This window comes from Simochromis diagramma, unplaced genomic scaffold (assembly GCF_900408965.1).
Source record: "Simochromis diagramma unplaced genomic scaffold, fSimDia1.1 OVJJ01000545.1, whole genome shotgun sequence".
NCBI classification, from domain to species: Eukaryota; Metazoa; Chordata; class Actinopteri; order Cichliformes; family Cichlidae; genus Simochromis; species Simochromis diagramma.
Genome location: NW_024387371.1, coordinates 754,901 through 774,103, shown reverse-complemented (window position 1 = coordinate 774,103; position 19,203 = coordinate 754,901). Strand labels below are relative to the sequence as shown.

Sequence of the window (19,203 nt, the reverse complement as noted above, 5' to 3'; positions counted from 1 at the left end):
CGAGCTTGTCGGAGACTCGCGTGACAGAAATGAATTGTTGTCAGTCACAATTGCATGATGTGACCTTTGAAAGCAGCAATTAGCGCGGAGATGACGATCCAAACGCAAATTAAAGGGGAATGTATAGCAGAAGCATCATCCACAGCTTCGTCGGTTCGTGCGTTGCCCACGCAGGGGCAGCCTTGAGCCTGTTTTCTGGCGAATCCCCTGTTTTGATACTGCCCGGAGTAAGACAAACGGTGCGAGCCAAAAGCAGCCTGATGTGCGAGTAACAGAGTCTGAACAAAGTCAACTTTGCTTTTACCAAACAAAAAGATATTTAATCCACGAATTTCATTATATAGAATACTGCAGCGGTATGTTTTTTTTATTTGTTTAAACAATAAATTGGGATTTAAAAAATCCATAAATTAAAGTGGACCAGTATTGTCGCCAGTGAGAAGCAGATCTACATGTAAACCTTGAGACTTTATTGTGGTTCTTCGCTACAATGAACATTAAAATGACGTATTTGTAGCTACAGCCTTAATATAGTTATTATACATTAAAGAGCCTGTCTGTGAAATTGTGTGTGGCAGAAAAATAGTCACGATTTAACTTTTAAGGTCGCTTAGAAACTGTGTTCTGACCTTGTGTTATCACCATGCTGCGTACTACAGGCTTGTATGTGACTGGTTATCTTTTGGGTTTTTGAAAGTTATAGACATGCAGCAAATAAACATAAACAAGACAACATAAGAAAATGTTTCTTCTTGATCTCATTTTCAGGACAAATGAAGTTGTGTCTTGAAAGTCCAATTTGTATTGTGCATCTGGAAACATCTGGAACAACTGTTAGGACTACCTCAGAAATCTGCCTGAAATTCAACGTTTGGTGTCATTCTAAGAGTGTTGGGCCATAAAGTGGCAGTTCTTTCACGTTTCTCTCATTTCAGACACGACTGAATACGAGGAGCAGCGCCTTACATCGAAGGCATTTCACTCCGCCACTTTCCACCGTTCTTCTACTTTTAGGGAAGTCGGTCAGCTGACTGTAGCTGTCAAGACTGGATCGAGCGCCCTCCTCTCCTTCGTCCCTCTCCTCTTTCTCTTCCTCTGTATGAGCGCAAAGTCCTGTTCCCATTGGAGAACCGAGTGCTACCGAGCTCGACGTCACCAGGCGATATTAGTATAAAGCGCAAGGCTGGCTTCAAGCGCAGTCTGCTGGATACCAGAGAGTGGAGAGAGTGAGAGAGGCGAGCCTTTAAATCTCTGCGGTGCAGAGCTGGAAAAGCTGCTTCTCAGCGAAAATCAGACGCCCTATTTACACCGCTTACTCGCTCCTTTTATTTTCCTGGGGAAAAAAGGGACTTACAACCAAGAAATTGCAACGAGGACTGGTGCCCGTCTCAGCGAATTAACGTGGTATTTCTTTTGTTATTATTATTTATGTTTTTTCTTGTAAATGCACTTCTGCTGAAGGGACTCGGGTTTTACTTTTGCACTGAGACGCACAGCTTTCTACCTCCCGCCTGGTCTCTCTGCCAGATTATCCCAGCAGAAGTAGGCTATATGACGCAAACCGTGTGCAGTGCATTAGTCTGAAAGTTTTCCTCCACGACTTTTTTTTTTCTTTTTTTCCTTTTTTTCCACCAACCACACGCTGTTTCATGCTACAGCAAGTCAGTGCACAGCGGTGGAGGAGCCAAAAGAACTATTGCATGAAACAAGAAAGGAGAGAAGAGACGCTGATTAATAAGTCAGTTTTTGCGACGCTCGCCAACACTTTTGCATATCTGCAAAAGAGTCGCGACAACAACATGAGCGCAGAGCTGAGCATGGGGCCGGAGCTGCCCAGCAGCCCTCTGGCTCTGGAATATGTGAACGATTTTGACCTGATGAAGTTTGACGTGAAGAAGGAAGGCCTGGCCGGGCTGGATCGCAACGGGGTGCGCCAGTGTAACCGTCTCCAACCCCAAGGCTCTGTGTCTTCCACCCCTATCAGTACACCCTGCAGCTCGGTGCCCTCGTCGCCCAGCTTCAGCCCCACGGAGCAGAAAAGCCACCTGGAGGAGCTGTACTGGATGCCGAACAACGGGTACCACCAGCAGATAGACCCGCAGACGCTAAGCCTGACCCCGGAGGACGCAGTGGAGGCCCTGATTGGAGCGACAGCTCACGGCCACCCTCCGCCTCCGCATGTCCAACAGCAGCTGCAGCAGCAAGGCGCTTTCGAGGGCTACAGGGGCCCGCATCACCACCACAGCCATCACGGCCACAGCCAGCAGCATCATCACCCCTATGCGGGGGGCATCCCGCACCACGCCGAGGAACTTTCCGGGCACCCGGGCGGACACAGCCACCCACATAGCCAGCATCATCATCACCACAGCCAAGACCCCGACAGCCCATCTCCGGTGTCCCCAGAGTCCCACCAGCCGCTGCACCATCACCGCCACCATCATCACCACCATCCGCACGGCCACCTGAGCCAGTCAGCGGCGCACCACAGCTCCGGGGGCGGACTCAACGTGGAGGACCGTTTCTCCGACGACCAGCTCGTATCCATGTCGGTGAGGGAGCTCAACAGACACCTACGGGGCTTCAGCAAGGACGAGGTGATCCGCCTCAAGCAGAAGAGGAGGACCCTGAAGAACCGGGGCTACGCTCAGTCCTGCCGGTTCAAGCGGGTGCAGCAGAAGCACGTGCTGGAGAACGAGAAGACGCAGCTGATGAACCAGGTGGAGCAGCTGAAGGCGGAGATCACCCGGCTGGCGAGGGAGAGGGACGCCTACAAACTCAAGTGTGAGAAACTGACGGGGTCGGGGGCCAATAACGGGTTCCGCGAGGCTGGCTCAACCAGTGACAACCCTTCATCACCAGAGTTTTTCATGTGAGTTGCCATAGCCTTTTTCTTGTGAACCCTCCAACTTACTCAACAAACAACCCCCACCCCCACTCCACCACCCCCCGACACCTTTACTTTCTGACTGACTTTGCTGATGCGCAAACGATAATAACCCACACCTCCCATACTGTTTGATTATATTAATAACGGTAACAATTATATTCATATTAGACGAGTAATCCATCAGATAGTATTCTCATATATAATCATCTCACCATCCACGTGTCAACTGAGATACAAAGAGCAATGTAGAGTGTCCGATCAGTCGCAGCATCTTTGTAGATTAGTTGCTTGTAGTGAAGAGACTTTTGTTTTTCTTCTTCAAAGAAGAGGAGCGACTGATGAACTTTTTTTGTTTGTTCGTTTGTCTCTCACTTGAGGCTCCAGCTTTTAAATCACCTGTAAGTAACGTGGGACGGCGTAAGGCAGTTGTATTTTTGCTGACATTCTTATGAACCAACAAGCAGGCCCGATCTCACAGCCTGCAACTCACCAGACTCACATTCGACAAGTGGACCCGAAATCTGAAGAAAAAATTAACAAATGAATCTTTAAAAAAAAACAAAAAACAAAAAAAACGGGACACCACTTTATGCAAATTTATCTTCCGTCTACTAACCCGTCACGGGAGGGGACATTTTATGCAACATCTCATTGATTTATTGCCTGCTTGGTTATATTCGAATATATATTGAAAACAAAACAAAAAAATCTGCATTAAATATTAATCCTGCATGCTGGACATGTACGGTAATAATTTCTATTTTGTACCTTCATCTTCTCGTGTATATTAAGAGCATGTTGTTGATCTGCGCTTTTTTTTGGGGGGGGGGGGGGGGGTTAGAGAAATGCAGCGGGGACAGAACAGCAGGACTGGCGGTGCAGTATCATGGTGTGGGCTTCTTTTTCTTTTCTTTTTCTTTTTTTTTTGGGGGGGGGGGGGGGGGGGGGGCTTGTAAATATTATGCAACCGCGAAAACTGCACAACAAGATTGAGGAGGCTGGTTTGTACTTCTTTCTGTGTGTTGTGTTTTTATTTCATTTGTTATGATTTTTTTTATCGTGTTGGGTATTGTTTGAAAGAGGAGTGCATTTGTTTTCCCAGTTGCATTTAAATACAGCAAAACTGTGTCAAGTGCACTTTTTTGGATAATGATTTGCGAGTTTTTCATTTTGAATTTTGTGCAGACCCCCCTCCAGGAAAGACATACTATGATGTAATACTGCAATACTATTAAAGGCAGGCCTCAGTGCGAACTTTTAAGAGTAGTATTTAGGACGCATGTTGTGTGAGGCAGAGGAGACAAGCATGTGACCACGACATTATTCAAACCAGATTAAGCAGAGTTTATACTCCATTGCACCGAAGGCTGGATACCGCGTGTATTAACACTCTGCTATTTTCACACTCAGTGTAGCTTTTATGGCACATATTCAGTGGGGGGAGGTGTTATCAGCATTTCTAAACAAATTAGAACCAAACAAGTCCAAATATTTCTCATCATAATTTGCAGCCACCTGTAGCCCCCCAAACTCCATTCGACCAGATGTTGATCATTTATATTTTACGCAATATTTAGAAAATTCGCAGTTACGATTTAGATAACACGAATGTTTTTGATAGAAAGTTTGAATATTAATGTTCTATGTTTTTCCTGATTTTTTTCTGCCGGTCAGTAAAAAAAGGGGATCCAGGTTGTGCAAAGTCTCAAAATGAAAACAATGTGTATGTTATGTAATACTTTTTTTCTTTGTTTTATTATTATTTGATGATTCTGGTTCTGCTGGCCAGATGCATAGTTAAAAGTTTTTATTTTAATGATTTAAATTAAACTGTCAGATCATATCGATTAAAGCATGGTGCTTGCATTGAAACTGTTGTTGAAAAGTCATGCATTTAACAATCTTTGGTTTGTTACTGATTCAACTGTGTTGAAATCGAACTGAAACTGCAGCAGCGGGTTGTTGTTTTGTTTTCACAAATTTCATGTACTTGGCGATGATGGGGATCAACTTTCAATCCTGTTTATATAAATAATAGTAACACTTAAATTTGAACTGTTCCATTCAGGCTGGTTTCTGTTTTGTCTCTTTTTGTTGTTTTTTGGAAGAAATTGTTTCCTATTTTGCTTATTAAAGTCATTGAAATGGCAATAATTACCTCTCAGACTTTATTATTTTTTCGTTTTCACATTTAAGGATCTGTGACAAAATCATTCTGTCATATAAACAACAGCATACTAGCGGTAATTAAAGCTGTCACGCAGTGTAACGACAGTAACAATATGAATCTTTAAAAAGTTTGCTAATGCCCTGAAAAACATTTACAATTATTTTTTCCCTTTAAGAGCTAATTTGCACTAATCAAGCAGTTTCCGTTTCATTTGCACTTTGCCTTCATTTTTATTTTCAGACGTAAAAACAAAGTGCAAACTTTGGATTAAAGCCCACTGGCCTGCAGTGATTAGATCACCGGGTATGGTAGTTTATGTGCCGCTGCAGGGAGATTCCTATACACGCTGCTCTGCTGGCATGCTGACTTCTGCAGAAACCCCGCGCCGTAAAAGGAGATCTTTGACCTTGCAATATACCGGAGAAGAGATGAAAACCTCAAATTTACATTAAGTGTTACAATAATTTTCATTCTCACCGTGCATGGCTTTGAATACACTCAAAGGCTAAATCTAACTGGTTCTTACAAAATTTGAATCTTAAAAAAAAAGTCCGACCCTGTCGCCTAACGCGCGGAGCAAGGCCTCAGTTTCAAAATAATCCCGTGTGCGCCTGCGGGTGTGATATTTTTACGGTTAACGGTAATGGAATTTATTATTGCCATGTGTCAACACACTTGCTATACCTCGGAAGTCTGTCTTCACTTCTGATTATTGCTGCATGCAAACACTTGAGCAAAGTATACAATTCTGGTATTTTGTTGATTTGCCTTAAAACAAACTAAATAAATGAAAACACACTCTTGATTTTTAGGCGCAGTATATATACATATCAAAAGCACCGTCACTCTTCAATGTGCATGTCCTGACAGTACGATGATAGAAGCAGAGAAGAAGAAGGGAGTAAGTGTTGATCTGGTCCCGGTCTAGAGTTTCTGGTGTCAGAACATTATCTGCCCCATGTCTGCACATTCTCAAGGACAAAACCGCTAGGAAGGAATCAACCAATGAGACTCAAGGAAGGCAAGTCTAGTTTACATTCTCCCCTCTCTCTCCCTCTCTCTCTTTGGACAGCCACCAGCAGCCTGGGGGCATGAGTGCAACTGGGGTCAACCAGGAGAAAGAGGCCTTTAATGTGTGATTTTAATTGAACATAACAAAAACAAGTGAATAGGCTTATCTTTATCCCAATTCTTTTCTTCAGATTTTTCATAAACATCACTTCATGAGTGAATCAGATCTAAACAGGTTATGCAAAGAATCATATTATGACTTCAGCACTCAAAATGTGCATGAAACTCAGCTGGATGCATGGAAAAGAAAAGGGGAAAGAGTCTGGAAGCGCTCGCTGAGACACACAGAGGGAAATAATCCAGCATTAATATCAAATACATGACGAAGTTTACCAATTTCATCGCAGAGGCTTAAATTCTATTTCCGCCACATGTATGATAAACCTCTGAAAAGCAACGCATCAATATTGGACGGCATGAAAAAAGCTGATCCTAAAAAATATTACGGCAATCTGATTTATGTCTAAAAAAATCTGAAAACCTGAGTACATTATTACACTATTTTTTGCTGCGCTACCACTGCTCACATGATTCCTGACTGCATTTTATGTGCATTATTAACAAGCTGCAGCGATAACATCTCAAAGGGAACTTTTTGTCATATTCTTGCCTGCAGAGAGTGATTTAAAATTTTGCGAAGAAGATGGTCTTTCATTGGGGACTGTGTGTATTTCACAGAAATGTGTGATGATAAATTGGGGAAAGGATAAAAAAAATATGAGCGAAAAAGGCAGAGGTTGAAACTACGAGAGCGCATCAGCATCAACCTCAGCTCAGCGGAAGAGCCAAGGACACAGGGACCTGGCGTACTGTAATGATTTTAGTCTCCAATCACACATTCATGCTCCCCCACAGAGATCCTATCTGCATTCAGCCCGCTCTGCCAGCCTCCACCTTCAGCTCCTTGTATCCGCAGCGGCAGCATCAAGCAGTCCGGGACAGCAGCCTCAATCATGGCATGCTTCTGTTCATCGCCTGGACCTCACGACATTTTTATGCTCCAGTCAGCTTCAGCAGGTCAGCTCCTTTTATAAGCTCTCCAAGCGTTAGCCTCAACCCAGCTGCACGCATTTTAGAGCCTCTGAAGAGTGTGTGCTCACTGCTGCTTCCTCTATGCAGACTTGAACTCAAACCATGAACTCATTTGCATCTTTCATCATTTAGGAAAAAAAAGAGGGGATCTTTTTTTGTGCTAATTTTACCACACGCTGCTCAACTGAGAGAACCACATTTAGTTATTTTTAATTACCACCAGCATAGCTTGAGCTTTGTATGTATTATCATGTTCATTAATTTAAATGTGGAATAAATCCCATTCAGATATATTGCTCACACACAGAGACACACATGTGCACAAGCAGTCTAGCCCACTTCCACACTAGCAGTCCATTCACTGTAATTGGAAGTTACTTTGCTGCTACTCTAAATCACAGTGATTTCCTGGGAAATTACAGCAGGCTATTTTCAAGGGACACACACACACATACACACACGCAAAAGAGCATTAACCAGTTACTGAGACTGTTTTTGGATGTGTTAGTATTTACCTACCAATACAAACACATTGAGAATAGAAGATGAAAGAAATATGTTGTTTCATCTCTCTATTTTCTGCTTTCCTCTTTAGCGTTGAGTGCTGTCAGATTCTTCTTGGCACTGGAAATGTTTGCTTTCTTCCCAAATATGCTGAGGGGATCTCCCTGTTACATCAGTACACTGGACGCGAGTCAGTGGCAATCAGTCTTCAGCATCTTCTCCTCATCTCTCCCTCATCTCCCTCGTCATCCTTCCCTTCATCTACTCCCCCTTCAGTCCTCGGACGAGGCCAGCCAAGTCTGGAGTTCAGATAGCGACAGCGTCACAACATCTGTTATTCATCTTCAGCATGTTACGCATCATGCACGTAAACACAAAAACACACACGGATGCACATTCTTAAATAATAACATACACACACATTACATCATTCCTCTGGTAGATATCACACAGATTGGTGCAGGTAGTGTAAATATATTTCCTTATGTCATGTGATCCGGCACATGCACACACAGACACATAGAAATAAGCTAAATTACACATATGACAGACGCTTGACACAAAATATGGGCTTTCCAAATACTTCCACATTCACACTGTGCTGTTATTACACCAACTTAAATGATAATACGTCAAAAGGCTCAATTTTCACCTGACTGTAGATGGGAAAGAGCTACTTTTTTCCCACTGACCTCGTCAACCACACTCTCTCGTTGTGATGAATTTGTACCTTCATGGTCACAACCAGTCAATGGTCTGTATGATGGATACCTATAGCCATGGCCGCAGTGAGTCGATGAAAGTGACCCATGTGTACATCTCTGCTTCCGGGATGTGAAACCCAATTCCGGGTGGGATTGATCCATGTCTGGCCACTGCGGGGATAAGGCCAGAGGGAGAAGATAAGAGCAGACACAGAGCAGTCAATGATACGTTTGACCATCAACCTCTACTGCAAACAGGATGCTGTAGTAACTTTTAAAGGTATACAGACCGCATGTCACCAGGTCATGTAAAAGGAACTTGCTGCTGTTTAAGTGCTGTGGCTGAAAAGCACTGGTGGAGGAAGCATTCAAGCTTCTCCACGTAAGCCGTACATGCCACTTATTTGAGCATATTAGTAAAAAACAAAACACATAAGTATAAAACTTGTATGGATTCCTAATGCTATAAATCTTGTGCTTGTTTTGTGCTTAAATACTGATTATTCACAATATTGATTACTGAGTTTTAAACCAGTGATTAGACAAAGTAAGCTATTTAAAAACATCATCTTGGGCCCCAGGAAGCTGATTTCTACCAATCAATAGAACAAGCAAAAGAAAAAAATCAAAAACAAATCCTTTGAGAAATGGGTAGCAGTCAGCTAATTCTACAGAGAACACGCTCTGTGTCTGTGTGTTGTGCATGTCGACTGTATCATCTCCACCTTATGTACTGCGCTCTGGCCTGTTGTCGCTCCAAGATGTGAGGTAAATAATTGAATGGATCCATTAATAAATAAAGTGCAGGGGGTGGTGGGGAGGGGGGATGAGGGCGAGAAGCGAGACGGGAGAGACAGGTCACTCATTTTTACAATCACTGTTCGGGGGAGTGACATGGCTGCACACGCGCTGCCACTTCTCCCTCTCTCTCTGTGCTCTCTTTCTCTCTAGCAGGTGTCTGGACGTAGCGAATACTAGCGATACTGAACTGTGACCCAAAAGCTGTGAGCAGGATGTAGCATTTCAGCACATTTCCTCTCCGATCCACCGGGACAAGCCTACTTCCTGTAAAACAGGTGGAGGGAGGTAACATGGAGCCGCCCCCACAGATCAAACCAAGCCTATTTGAGCCCAGCCAACCTATTTTCCAGTATGCACCGGTAAATTCCAGCTGGTACTGGTTATTTATATATGTTATAAAACACTATTTAATGTAAAAACCTGCCAAGGGAGCAGCAACTGGAAAGGTGAATATGAAGCTGTGGTTTTGAGCCATATAGAATTTTAAGGGTATAATTATCAGCTACTGAGAGGCTGTAGTAGTTTGTTGAAAGTGTATGTTTCCTGTTACAGTAGCTGCCTTTTTTGGCAATATTTCTATCCTAACCTAGTCCTGCTCTGTAAGTATACCACCATTGTGCCACAGTTTTGTGTTTGTTACTACCTCTGCTTGTCTGTTGTGTGGGAAATAAAGATGTTTACAAAGATGCAAACCAGGGCAAACTGTCCAAGCTCTGCAGAAACCAGTCATTAAAAATAACATCACATTTCATACTTGCCCAGTAAGTTTTTTTTTTCTGTCTTTACTAATTCCACACTAATGCCTTCTACTTTCTCTCTAACCCATTCACCTCATTCTCGCATTTGCTTTCTTGCTTTTACCCTTGTTTTCTCTTTCGCTTGGCCTTCTTTTTTATTTTACAGCCTGATCTCTATTTAGATTTCCTCGTTTGGAGTTGCCACAACGCTCCCCGCTGCCAACATCTGTAAGTGGTTTGCAGGCAAGAGACACTATGGAAAAACATCAAAAAAATAAAAAAAAAGGGGCATAATGGGTCTCCTCTACTAGGGTTAGAGAGAACGGAGGCTGTGAGAAGGATACAAACTGCACTGGGATCATGCACAGAAGAAGGCGGCCGGCAGTGCTCTGTCTCGCTGAGGGTATGTATGAAGACAGCTGTGGAGCGACATGTCTGAATCACTGTGAAGCATTACAACTATGTAATATTCTGCACGGTGCCGGCAATAAATGCATACCTGCTCATAGAGTACTGTAGCTTATACTGGGTGGAAGTTCTTGGGACCCCACAGTTGAGGTTTTACTGTGGATTGACCTCAATCACGTGTCAGGTTTTAGGCAGATTGGACTTAAGCTGCAGCACTTTTAAAGAGATTATGTTATTGTAAGCGATTAGGGGAAGTAGATACATTGAAGGGAGCTAATGAGGGGTTTCTCCCCTCCCCAGCTGCCAGCCTAATTCAGTGCTCACTGTCCTGTTGATAATACACACTACAATAGTATTACTGTGGCATTAGAGGCTTTACAATGTTGTGGCACTGAGAGCTACTCTGTTGACAGTGTGGTAGGTGTTCAGAGCGTTGTTTATCGCATTGCTATAACAGTCTATAGTGTTCTTCATGAGCATGTGGCTGCTCTTTATACATATGTGTTTGGGGGGAGGGGGCGGGGGGAGGCTTTGTATGTACAGTAGGGTCTCATTAGGTAATGAGGATGATTACGCTGCATTAGGTGGTGGAGAAGAGAGGCAACAGCCACAGGGTGGGAAGGGAGAAGGAACATGTGTCTGTGATTTGCGGCATAAGCACATACCATTTAATTGACACAAGCTCTCTGTGTCTCCTGATTGGTGCAGAGCTGTCCTCTCCATGTCTGCTTGGCCCTCTCTGTCCTTGACTCGGAGGGCAGAGAGACAGATGTGGTGTGAAAGGGGCGGAGTAGGGGAATTCAGTGAATGTGGAAAGGTACCGGGCTGAAAGTCGGCTGCAGTTAGAGGTAGAGTGGAATATTGGATGTGTCTCACTGCTCTGTAGGGCAATCTGCTGCAACTATGAAAGGCAACTTCAGAAGTCCCTGTGATATTGCGTAATTAATGCTATATAACTCCTCTAAAGGAAGAAGCAGAGAGACTACCAGAGTATTTCCCCAATACTAAGGGGGCATTTGGCTGAATGTGTGAAGACAGGCTTCCCTCTCTACTCCCCTTCTATAAGTAGGCAGGTATTTTTACCCTGGATAAAGTGCTGACCCAGTCTCAGGTAATTACACCCCTATTGGGCTTTGGCACAGACAAGTCAGGGCGGTGCTGAGTGCACCTTACACCCCGGCGACGGGTAAACCACACTTATCTCACTATTTACAAGCAAGTATAGAGCCTTGCTCCACATGAGAGACAGGGAGGAGGGCATACCTTGGCAAAGACAGGAAACCTTTCCCCTGGAAGCAGTCGACTGACATCCCATCCCCCATTAAACAACACAAAAAGGGACACAAAAGCAATGAAACTATATTCCATATTTATGCAGAGGGTGTAATCAGAGTACCGGTAACAACAGAAGAAACACGTATATTGCCTAACTGAGGGATCCTGGCAATATTGTGCCAGTGTGTGGCACATTTCCTGGCAAAGATTCAATCCAGTAATCCCTAAGAGGGTTAGGCATGCTCTAATCACTTCTAACATAATAAAGCCGAATGTTCATGAATGATGGATATCTTTCTTGGAAGCAACAGAACAACAAAAGGAAAAAAACAATGCTTCTATTAACGTGTCAGGGTGTGATGATATCTCTAAATGTCACGAGGAGCATGATACTGGCTGTTTTTTTTAGACGGAGCTGTTAATAACATCAAGTATGATGGAAGTTCAGGTCTGCAGCCTGGCACAATGCCAACAGAACCTGGAGGCATTTGGACCAAATTCAGGCTCATCTTTATGCTGAACTACAAATAATAATCCTTAATAACCAGGGTTGTAATTAAATATGAAAACTATAATAGGGTGTGCACTGATATATTTTTGTCCTTGTTTTGGCACATTAACAGGTTGCAACTTGCTCATTTGATAAGTTGGCTTTGTACAGACATTTGCAGAGACCTAAAAGAATCAGAAAGGTTAAGCTTACATTCACAAGCTTCTACAGTTTCCAGGTAAATCTGCATTATATAACAACTCTGAACTTCTTTCTTTGTTTTGCAGTCATGCATTCTCAAAACAAGGCAACCTTTGCAGTCAACTTGTAAATTGATAAAATGGGGGAAAAAACATTTAAAACACCGGCATCAGGATGAGAAAGATTCGTTTTTTTCTTATGCCTCAAAGGTTATGGTCTTAATCAGACTACGTAAAACTTTCAAGCAACTGTTTTACACTAGTGTCTACTATGATTGCTTGTTGCATAAAAGCTAAACTAAAATGATGACGGTACAAAAAGACTAAGCAGCACAGGATAAAGTAATTATGTTGGATGATTCACTGATGGCAAACATACCTTGTCTTGTCTGAAACATTGTTCAGAAGATAATATTCGTAAATTCTTAACCTTTATTTTATGCATAGCAATCAACATGCCTCCAAGAGAAGATCTGCATCAGAACCAGTGAACATGTGCTCTTCAGAGTGTCTTTGAATAAAACGGGGGATCTTTACAAGACACTTTCTCTAGTATCTATATATCTTCTCTCCAATTAAATGCAAGTTCTATGGAAACTATGTGCTGTGTGCTGCTAGGCAAGGAAGAGACTAAGGGAAATGGCTGTGGTCAGACCATAGTCCTTGAAAGAGGAGGGAAGTGCCAAGCAAGGAGAAGAAGACGGAGAGGGAGAAAAGAAAAACGAAAAAGAGCTTTCTGAATTTGAATGATTTACCTATAAATGCACACATATGGGCATGCTCATGCACACACAAAACGCACGCGCAGAGACATGCACATGCACAAACACATGCATGCACTCTGGCAGCTGAGGTGCTGTGTGTAATAATACACTGATGGGAATGTGCCACTGCACGTTAATTCTCCCTTCACGCTTGCGTTGAGGAACACAGAGCCTCTAATTGATGCTAAAACAAACTGCTGACCCAAACTCAGGATGAAGGTCTGTCACTGATGCACACAGAGAAACACACACTCCTGCCTGCACAAACTATGAAGTGTACTATTTGCACCCCAAATTCACAAAAAGTGAACATGCACAACTCCAATGGAACAAATCTGAGGTTTCCTAAACTGTCACACACTTTTGCGTTCTATAAGAGGCTTATAGGTTCAGAGCTTGAAAGTCATCCACCACATGAACAAGAATAAGATGCCTAGGTGGCAATCTGCAATGTCCTTGGATTTCTGGAGGCACATCTGGGAGTCCGTGTGCAGGCTTGCATTAGGAGTACCTTCTGGAGGGTGGTGGGGGGGCCTTGAGAAAGTAAACTCTACTCATCCTTTTCACATTCAAATACAGTCATACACACATACACACATGACGCCCCTAAAGGAAGCTCCAGAGAGGCACAACGAAGCCTTTGTGCGGGCCAGATTTCTCATGTCTCCCCGCTCCAGCACACAGATAGATCATCTCAGTATAGCCCTCTGTCTGAAGGGCAAGTGCATGCACGCCTCAGAGACAGAAAGAGGGAGAGAGAAAGACAGTGGAAGAGTGCGAAAAAAAGTTACAACCCAAATCACTTCTTTCCTTTCTCTTTTAATACTTTCCCCCCTTGTCTCTTGTCTCCCACATCTTTCCCCCTCTTTCTCCCACTCCCTCCATACCCTCCCTCTCTCTCCGCAGAGGAATCCAGTCTCTCCACTGGGATTGGAGCTCTTTGAAGGTGATCCAGAACTGTACTGCTTGCTGCCTCTGCTCTCCTCCCTCTCTGCCCTACCTCCCTCACCCTCCACCCTCCGCTCCCACCCCTCAGCCCTCAGGGGGCCTGGATCCTGCTCAACCAAGAGCAGCCGTGCTCCAAATCCAGGCCCGGGCTTAGCACTCCTGCCGCAGGCCTTGCTCGCTGTCCCACTGGTGCAGTGGGACAGAGAAACAGAGAGGTGGGAGGCCTGAGGAGACAGGACCATGGGTGGGTGGGAGAAGGGGGAAAGGAGGCGTTGGGAGAAGCAAGGCACGTGTGTTTGGTCACATTCACATTTGGCATTTTGGAGAAAGAGATTAGGAAGGAGATGTAATTGCAACTCTCCCTCCTTCCCAAATATCTCTCTTTTTTCCTCCTCTCCTTCACATAACTGTTTATTTTCCTTTTCATTTCATCCTTACGCTCCCTCCCTTTTTCCATCCCACTTCCCCTGTTCCCTCCATCCCAAGGGCAAGCTCTTCACAGACTCGTCAGACTGGTTTCTTTGGCAAACCTCGCGCACACAAACACACACTTCTGGGTGCCAACATACGTTCAGACACATAGCTCTTCACTTTAACAGAGGGTCCGTTACTCAATTTCTCAGAACTGAGAAGGAAAAGACAGAGAATGACAAACAGACAGAAAAAAAGAAAAAGAAAAGGGAGGCCGATAAAGAGAGGGAGTGAACTGGAGGGATGTGCATTCCTTTGGCTTGCCTGGCTCGGGAGCACAGGAGACGTGTTGCTGGCTGTTCAGTTTATTATCCCCAAGCCATATGGGTTGGCAAGCTTTTGGGGTGTGGTGGGATTCATGTGTGTTTGTGTGTGAGCAGGGTAAGGCAGCAACTGTGATTATACCTACAGTATGTCTTTTATCACCTGCAGTATGCATCTGTGTGTAGTCTAGGCCACAATAACCTAAGGAACCACATTTTCAGATTAGAGCTTTCACTAAAACATTGAGAGTTTCCAGCACATTTCAGCCTACATAACAATACACCACACATGCACACACGAGTAAATTTACACAAGCTGATTATTTCAGTCATTTGTGGTTTAAATTGTAACTTAATGATAATCACATGATGGTATGGTATCATGCAGTGTGTTTTAATACTGCTTCCTTTAAGATTCAAGTATATTTAGATTTATTGCAACTGGAATCGCTGTAAAATGTTAGGAGAAATTGGGTCATCGTCCTTTCTCGCAATTAGCTAGTCTGCTTGGTTTAGGTGAAAGTTCTGCCTGGATGGCGCTTACACATGCTCACTGTGAATCCACCGTACAACTACCTACACTATCCTCACATGCATGCAATCAGACATTACATGGACTTCAGAGTTGGCTTCAAGATTGAAGCTGATTTGTAAAACTAATTCCTACAAAGAGCAGTTTAGGCATTCATTTTACTGATCATCTTTGTTTACTTTGGGGCGATCGTGGCTCAAGAGCTGGGAGTTCGCCTTGTAATTGGAAGGTTGCCGGTTCGAGCCCCGGCTTGGACAGTCTCGGTCGTTGTGTCCTTGGGCGAGACACTTTACCCGTTGCCTACTGGTGGTGGTCAGAGGGCCCGGTGGCGCCAGTGTCTGGCAGCCTCGCCTCTGTCAGCGCGCCCCAGGGTGGCTGTGGCTACAATGTAGCTTGCCATCACCAGTGTGTGAATGAATGGGTGGATGACTGGTTGTGTAAAGCACTTTGGGGTCCTTAGGGACTAGTAAAGCGCTATACAAATACAGGCCATTTAGGCCATTTACTTTAAACGTCTAGGTGGGTTGAAGCATTTAAGAGATCGGTATGATCAACTGACTGCCCGTGCTGAAGTTCTAGTTTTGACTTTCTGTGCTTTGGATACAATCTGGAAATCCATCAGCTAGTTTGTTGACTCGGTTCGATTTCAGAAAACACAACCCCTCTTTCACTCTTCATATGGACTCTTTGCCTTCATGCAACCAGAGCCTACTCAAACATAACCGGTCAACAGATCTCAAACTACAAGCAGACTACAAAGGAAAGCTTCCCTTAGATATAAAAAAGTTCACTGTCATTTTCTTTGCTGTTCTGTTTTTTTAGCCATTTGGCTGAAAATGACCAGTCTTGTTTTGCAGCAGGTCATGGTTAGTCAAAACACAAATACACTGTGTTGCCTATGGCTGCTTCAGAAGAAAAGGCACTTGAGGCTTATATCAATTATTTCAATATCTCACTGATGTTTCAAGTACAATATCATGTACATTTAAAACCAGAACACTAACAATAAAAAATCATGGTTTGATATCTGCAAATTTGACTGCAAATAGAAGGAATGGCTAAGACCAGAGTAGGCTAGAGTGAACCAGTGCAACGTCACAAGAGTCAGCAGCATGTGTGTGTGTGTTTGTGTGTGTGTGTACGTGTGTGAAGAAGGCACAAGCTATCTATAGCCTGTGTATCCCTGGGGATTTGAGTCTTAAACTCCATATTCATGACACATCACTGTGGGGATTAGAAGGGCATCATCAGATAGAGGGGCTTACGTCAGCGGACACACACACACACGCTCACACTCAGAAAATAACAGACACACTCTCAGCATCAGTCTCACCCAGGAAAGCACAGCATATACACTGTCCAGGAAGCTCTTTACTTATTTCTGAAGGAAGTGCCTTTCTTTCACACGTGCACATTATAAACCATTGATAAGACAGAGAGGACTCTTCTCTACATCTACAGCTCGCTGCATATGGCAGAGTCACCAGAATGACTGCTCTGTTTCACTAACCCAAATAGTTCGCTGATAACTTGAGCAGCGATTATTTGCCTATTTGAAACTAAAAGCATCTAGTGTCCGACTAGCGATGCCAATTTAAACACTCTGAGTTGGACCGGGGAGTGCAAATTGTTGAGAAGAGAACAAACCAAAATGTGTGAGAGGAGACGGAGGTGGGGCCGTGCAGGGGAGTTGATTAAGGCCAAACCACGTGGAAGTCGATCTGCAGGGGAGGCGGAGAGGGAGGGGGCGTTAGCGCAGGCAGCACGGGTCTGTGTTGTGATTGTTTGTTCATGGCCGCGTGTGCATCCATGTGTGTGTGTTCTTATCTCTTCTGGTCCACAGCAGCAGGAGCATCAGAGGAAGCGTGGCCTTTCCTTCCTGTGCCTTTCACACTGTCACAACACACATGAGCCATAAAACTCTGTGGCTCCATCCAACATATAGAGAGGAAGACAGCAAGAGAGGCAGACGGGTTAGCCAGCGAGTGTAGAACATGTGTGCAGGATTTATGGTGTGCAGCACATGTCATTTAATTGACACAGTGGCCCTTTTCTGTTTCTGAGAAGAAATACAGAGACATTTGAGGGCAGGATTTAAGAAAGAGCTGAGGTGAATGAGGAGGAAAAGTGGCAGTTGCAGCAGTAGAGGGTACTGGGGCAGTGGATGTTCAGTATGGGCTGGTTCACTCCACAGGGGAGCTGAGGAAGGACACCTCTCTACCCTATATTCTGCACCTGGCATTCGACTCTGGCAGCCAGCCATTCACCCATTCCCCCATTTCACCCTGTGCTACTACCCATCCATTTCTCAGCAAACATCTAAGTCATCCTTCTCAGTCTGTTACACAGTGGTGGATAGCACTATCACTCACTGACTGCAATGCACACTGAAGCCAGGGAGGCTGAAAAATCAAATAACTGAGCTGATATTTGCATGTTTAAATGATCATTTCATGGTAATTATCCCATGTTTGACCTAATTATGTATTATTTATTACTCTTTGAATGAATAACATCATCATCATCGAGAGAAACAGTGTGGTTGCTTTTACCTGACTGCAGTGTATGGTAATTCGACATGCATTTGTAGTCAGTCTGAACTGGTGAGGATGTTTTTCCTAACAGATTTTTGTTGGAAAAAATGATCTAAAGGATGAAAAGGTTGTCTCACCTCCAATTATGACATTCACCTTTTTTGCACTAATCTAATGTCGAGCTACACACAGGAAAGGCTTGCAAATGACATATAACGTCTCCCCCAATCACACCAATACGTTCGATTTAAAAAGGCCTACACTTTGTAATCTACTGTCTTTAAACTATCAAATCAACAGCTCCAGGCTTAAAAGTGGGCAGGCCTGAAGCCTGAAGATGGCTCTTCTGTGTAGAACAACAGCTGTGCCCTGAATTAACATAACCCTGAGAAGGGGCACGAAAATAAATAAGTGCAGAAACCACTGTGTAGAAATTTCTCCAACTGTCTGTTGAGGCAAAGTCCATCTGTTAACTCCATATCTATTTAGGTCTTGCATCAACCATAAATTGCAAAAAGTAGTACATCTGAGTCACAAGTTCACAAAATCGGTGATGTTCTGTGCAGTTAGTTTGGTACAACGCTCACAGGTGAGGCTTGGCACTGACTATGGGTTCTTAAAAGATGTTTTATTGTATGCTTTCATTTGAAACACAGCAATGAAAAGAAAGTCAACTTTAAGTCTAAATGTCACAAAATCTTTATATCTGTATTGTTATCGCGTTCATTGAAAGGAGGCCATGTAAGAACATCCAACAAAGTTGTATTCACACATCCATAATGTGAAAGCAATGGTGTGATAGTGGAGCACCAATGAATCCCATGAGAGTGAAGAAATACTGCTCTGACCCATGTGAAATGTACTCACTTTATTAAACTTTAGTATACCTCGCTAATACTAGGTTGGAACCAACTTCTGGCTTCAGAACTGAATCTTCATGATTCAACAAGGTGCTGGAAAGATTGATGCAACAGCATTATACAGTTGCTGAAGATTTTCCTGCAACACATCCATTATGTGTATCTCCCGTTCCACCAAATCCCAAAGGTGCTCTACTGGATTAAGTAGAGGGAACTCCTTGTCATGTTCAAGAAACCAGTTTGAGATCATTTGAGCTCTGTGACATGCTGTGCAAAAGTCAACAGAAGATGGGCAACTGTGATCATAATGTAATGGACACCACACCACCAACGCCCGCCTGAAACATTGTTACAAGGTAGGGTGGATCCATGCTTTCAAGTTGTTCACACCCTACCACCCAAATGTCACAGCAAGAATCAAGACTAATCAGATCAAACAATGTTTTTCCAGGCTTCTGTTGCCCCATTTTGGTGAGCCTGTGGAAACTGTAGACTCAGTTTCCTGTTCTTAGATGACAGCAGTGGAAGCCAGTGTGGCTTTCTGGTGCG

General features: G+C 43.8%; 1 protein-coding gene across 1 annotated transcript; it reads left to right on the top strand.

Moving 5' to 3' along the window:
• The first annotated feature begins 1,188 nt into the window (after positions 1-1,188).
• Positions 1,189-3,481, top strand: mafba (v-maf avian musculoaponeurotic fibrosarcoma oncogene homolog Ba). The gene has a single exon (XM_040007811.1). It carries the CDS (start codon positions 1,650-1,652, stop codon positions 2,874-2,876), a length of 1,227 nt encoding a protein of 408 aa, XP_039863745.1. The 5' UTR covers positions 1,189-1,649; the 3' UTR covers positions 2,877-3,481.
• The last annotated feature ends 15,722 nt before the right edge of the window (positions 3,482-19,203 follow it).

Bases quoted from the DNA above. Each gene is read 5' to 3' on its own strand.
- mafba (XM_040007811.1), top strand. From the start codon at position 1,650: ATGCTACAGCAAGTCAGTGCACAGCGGTGGAGGAGCCAAAAGAACTAT.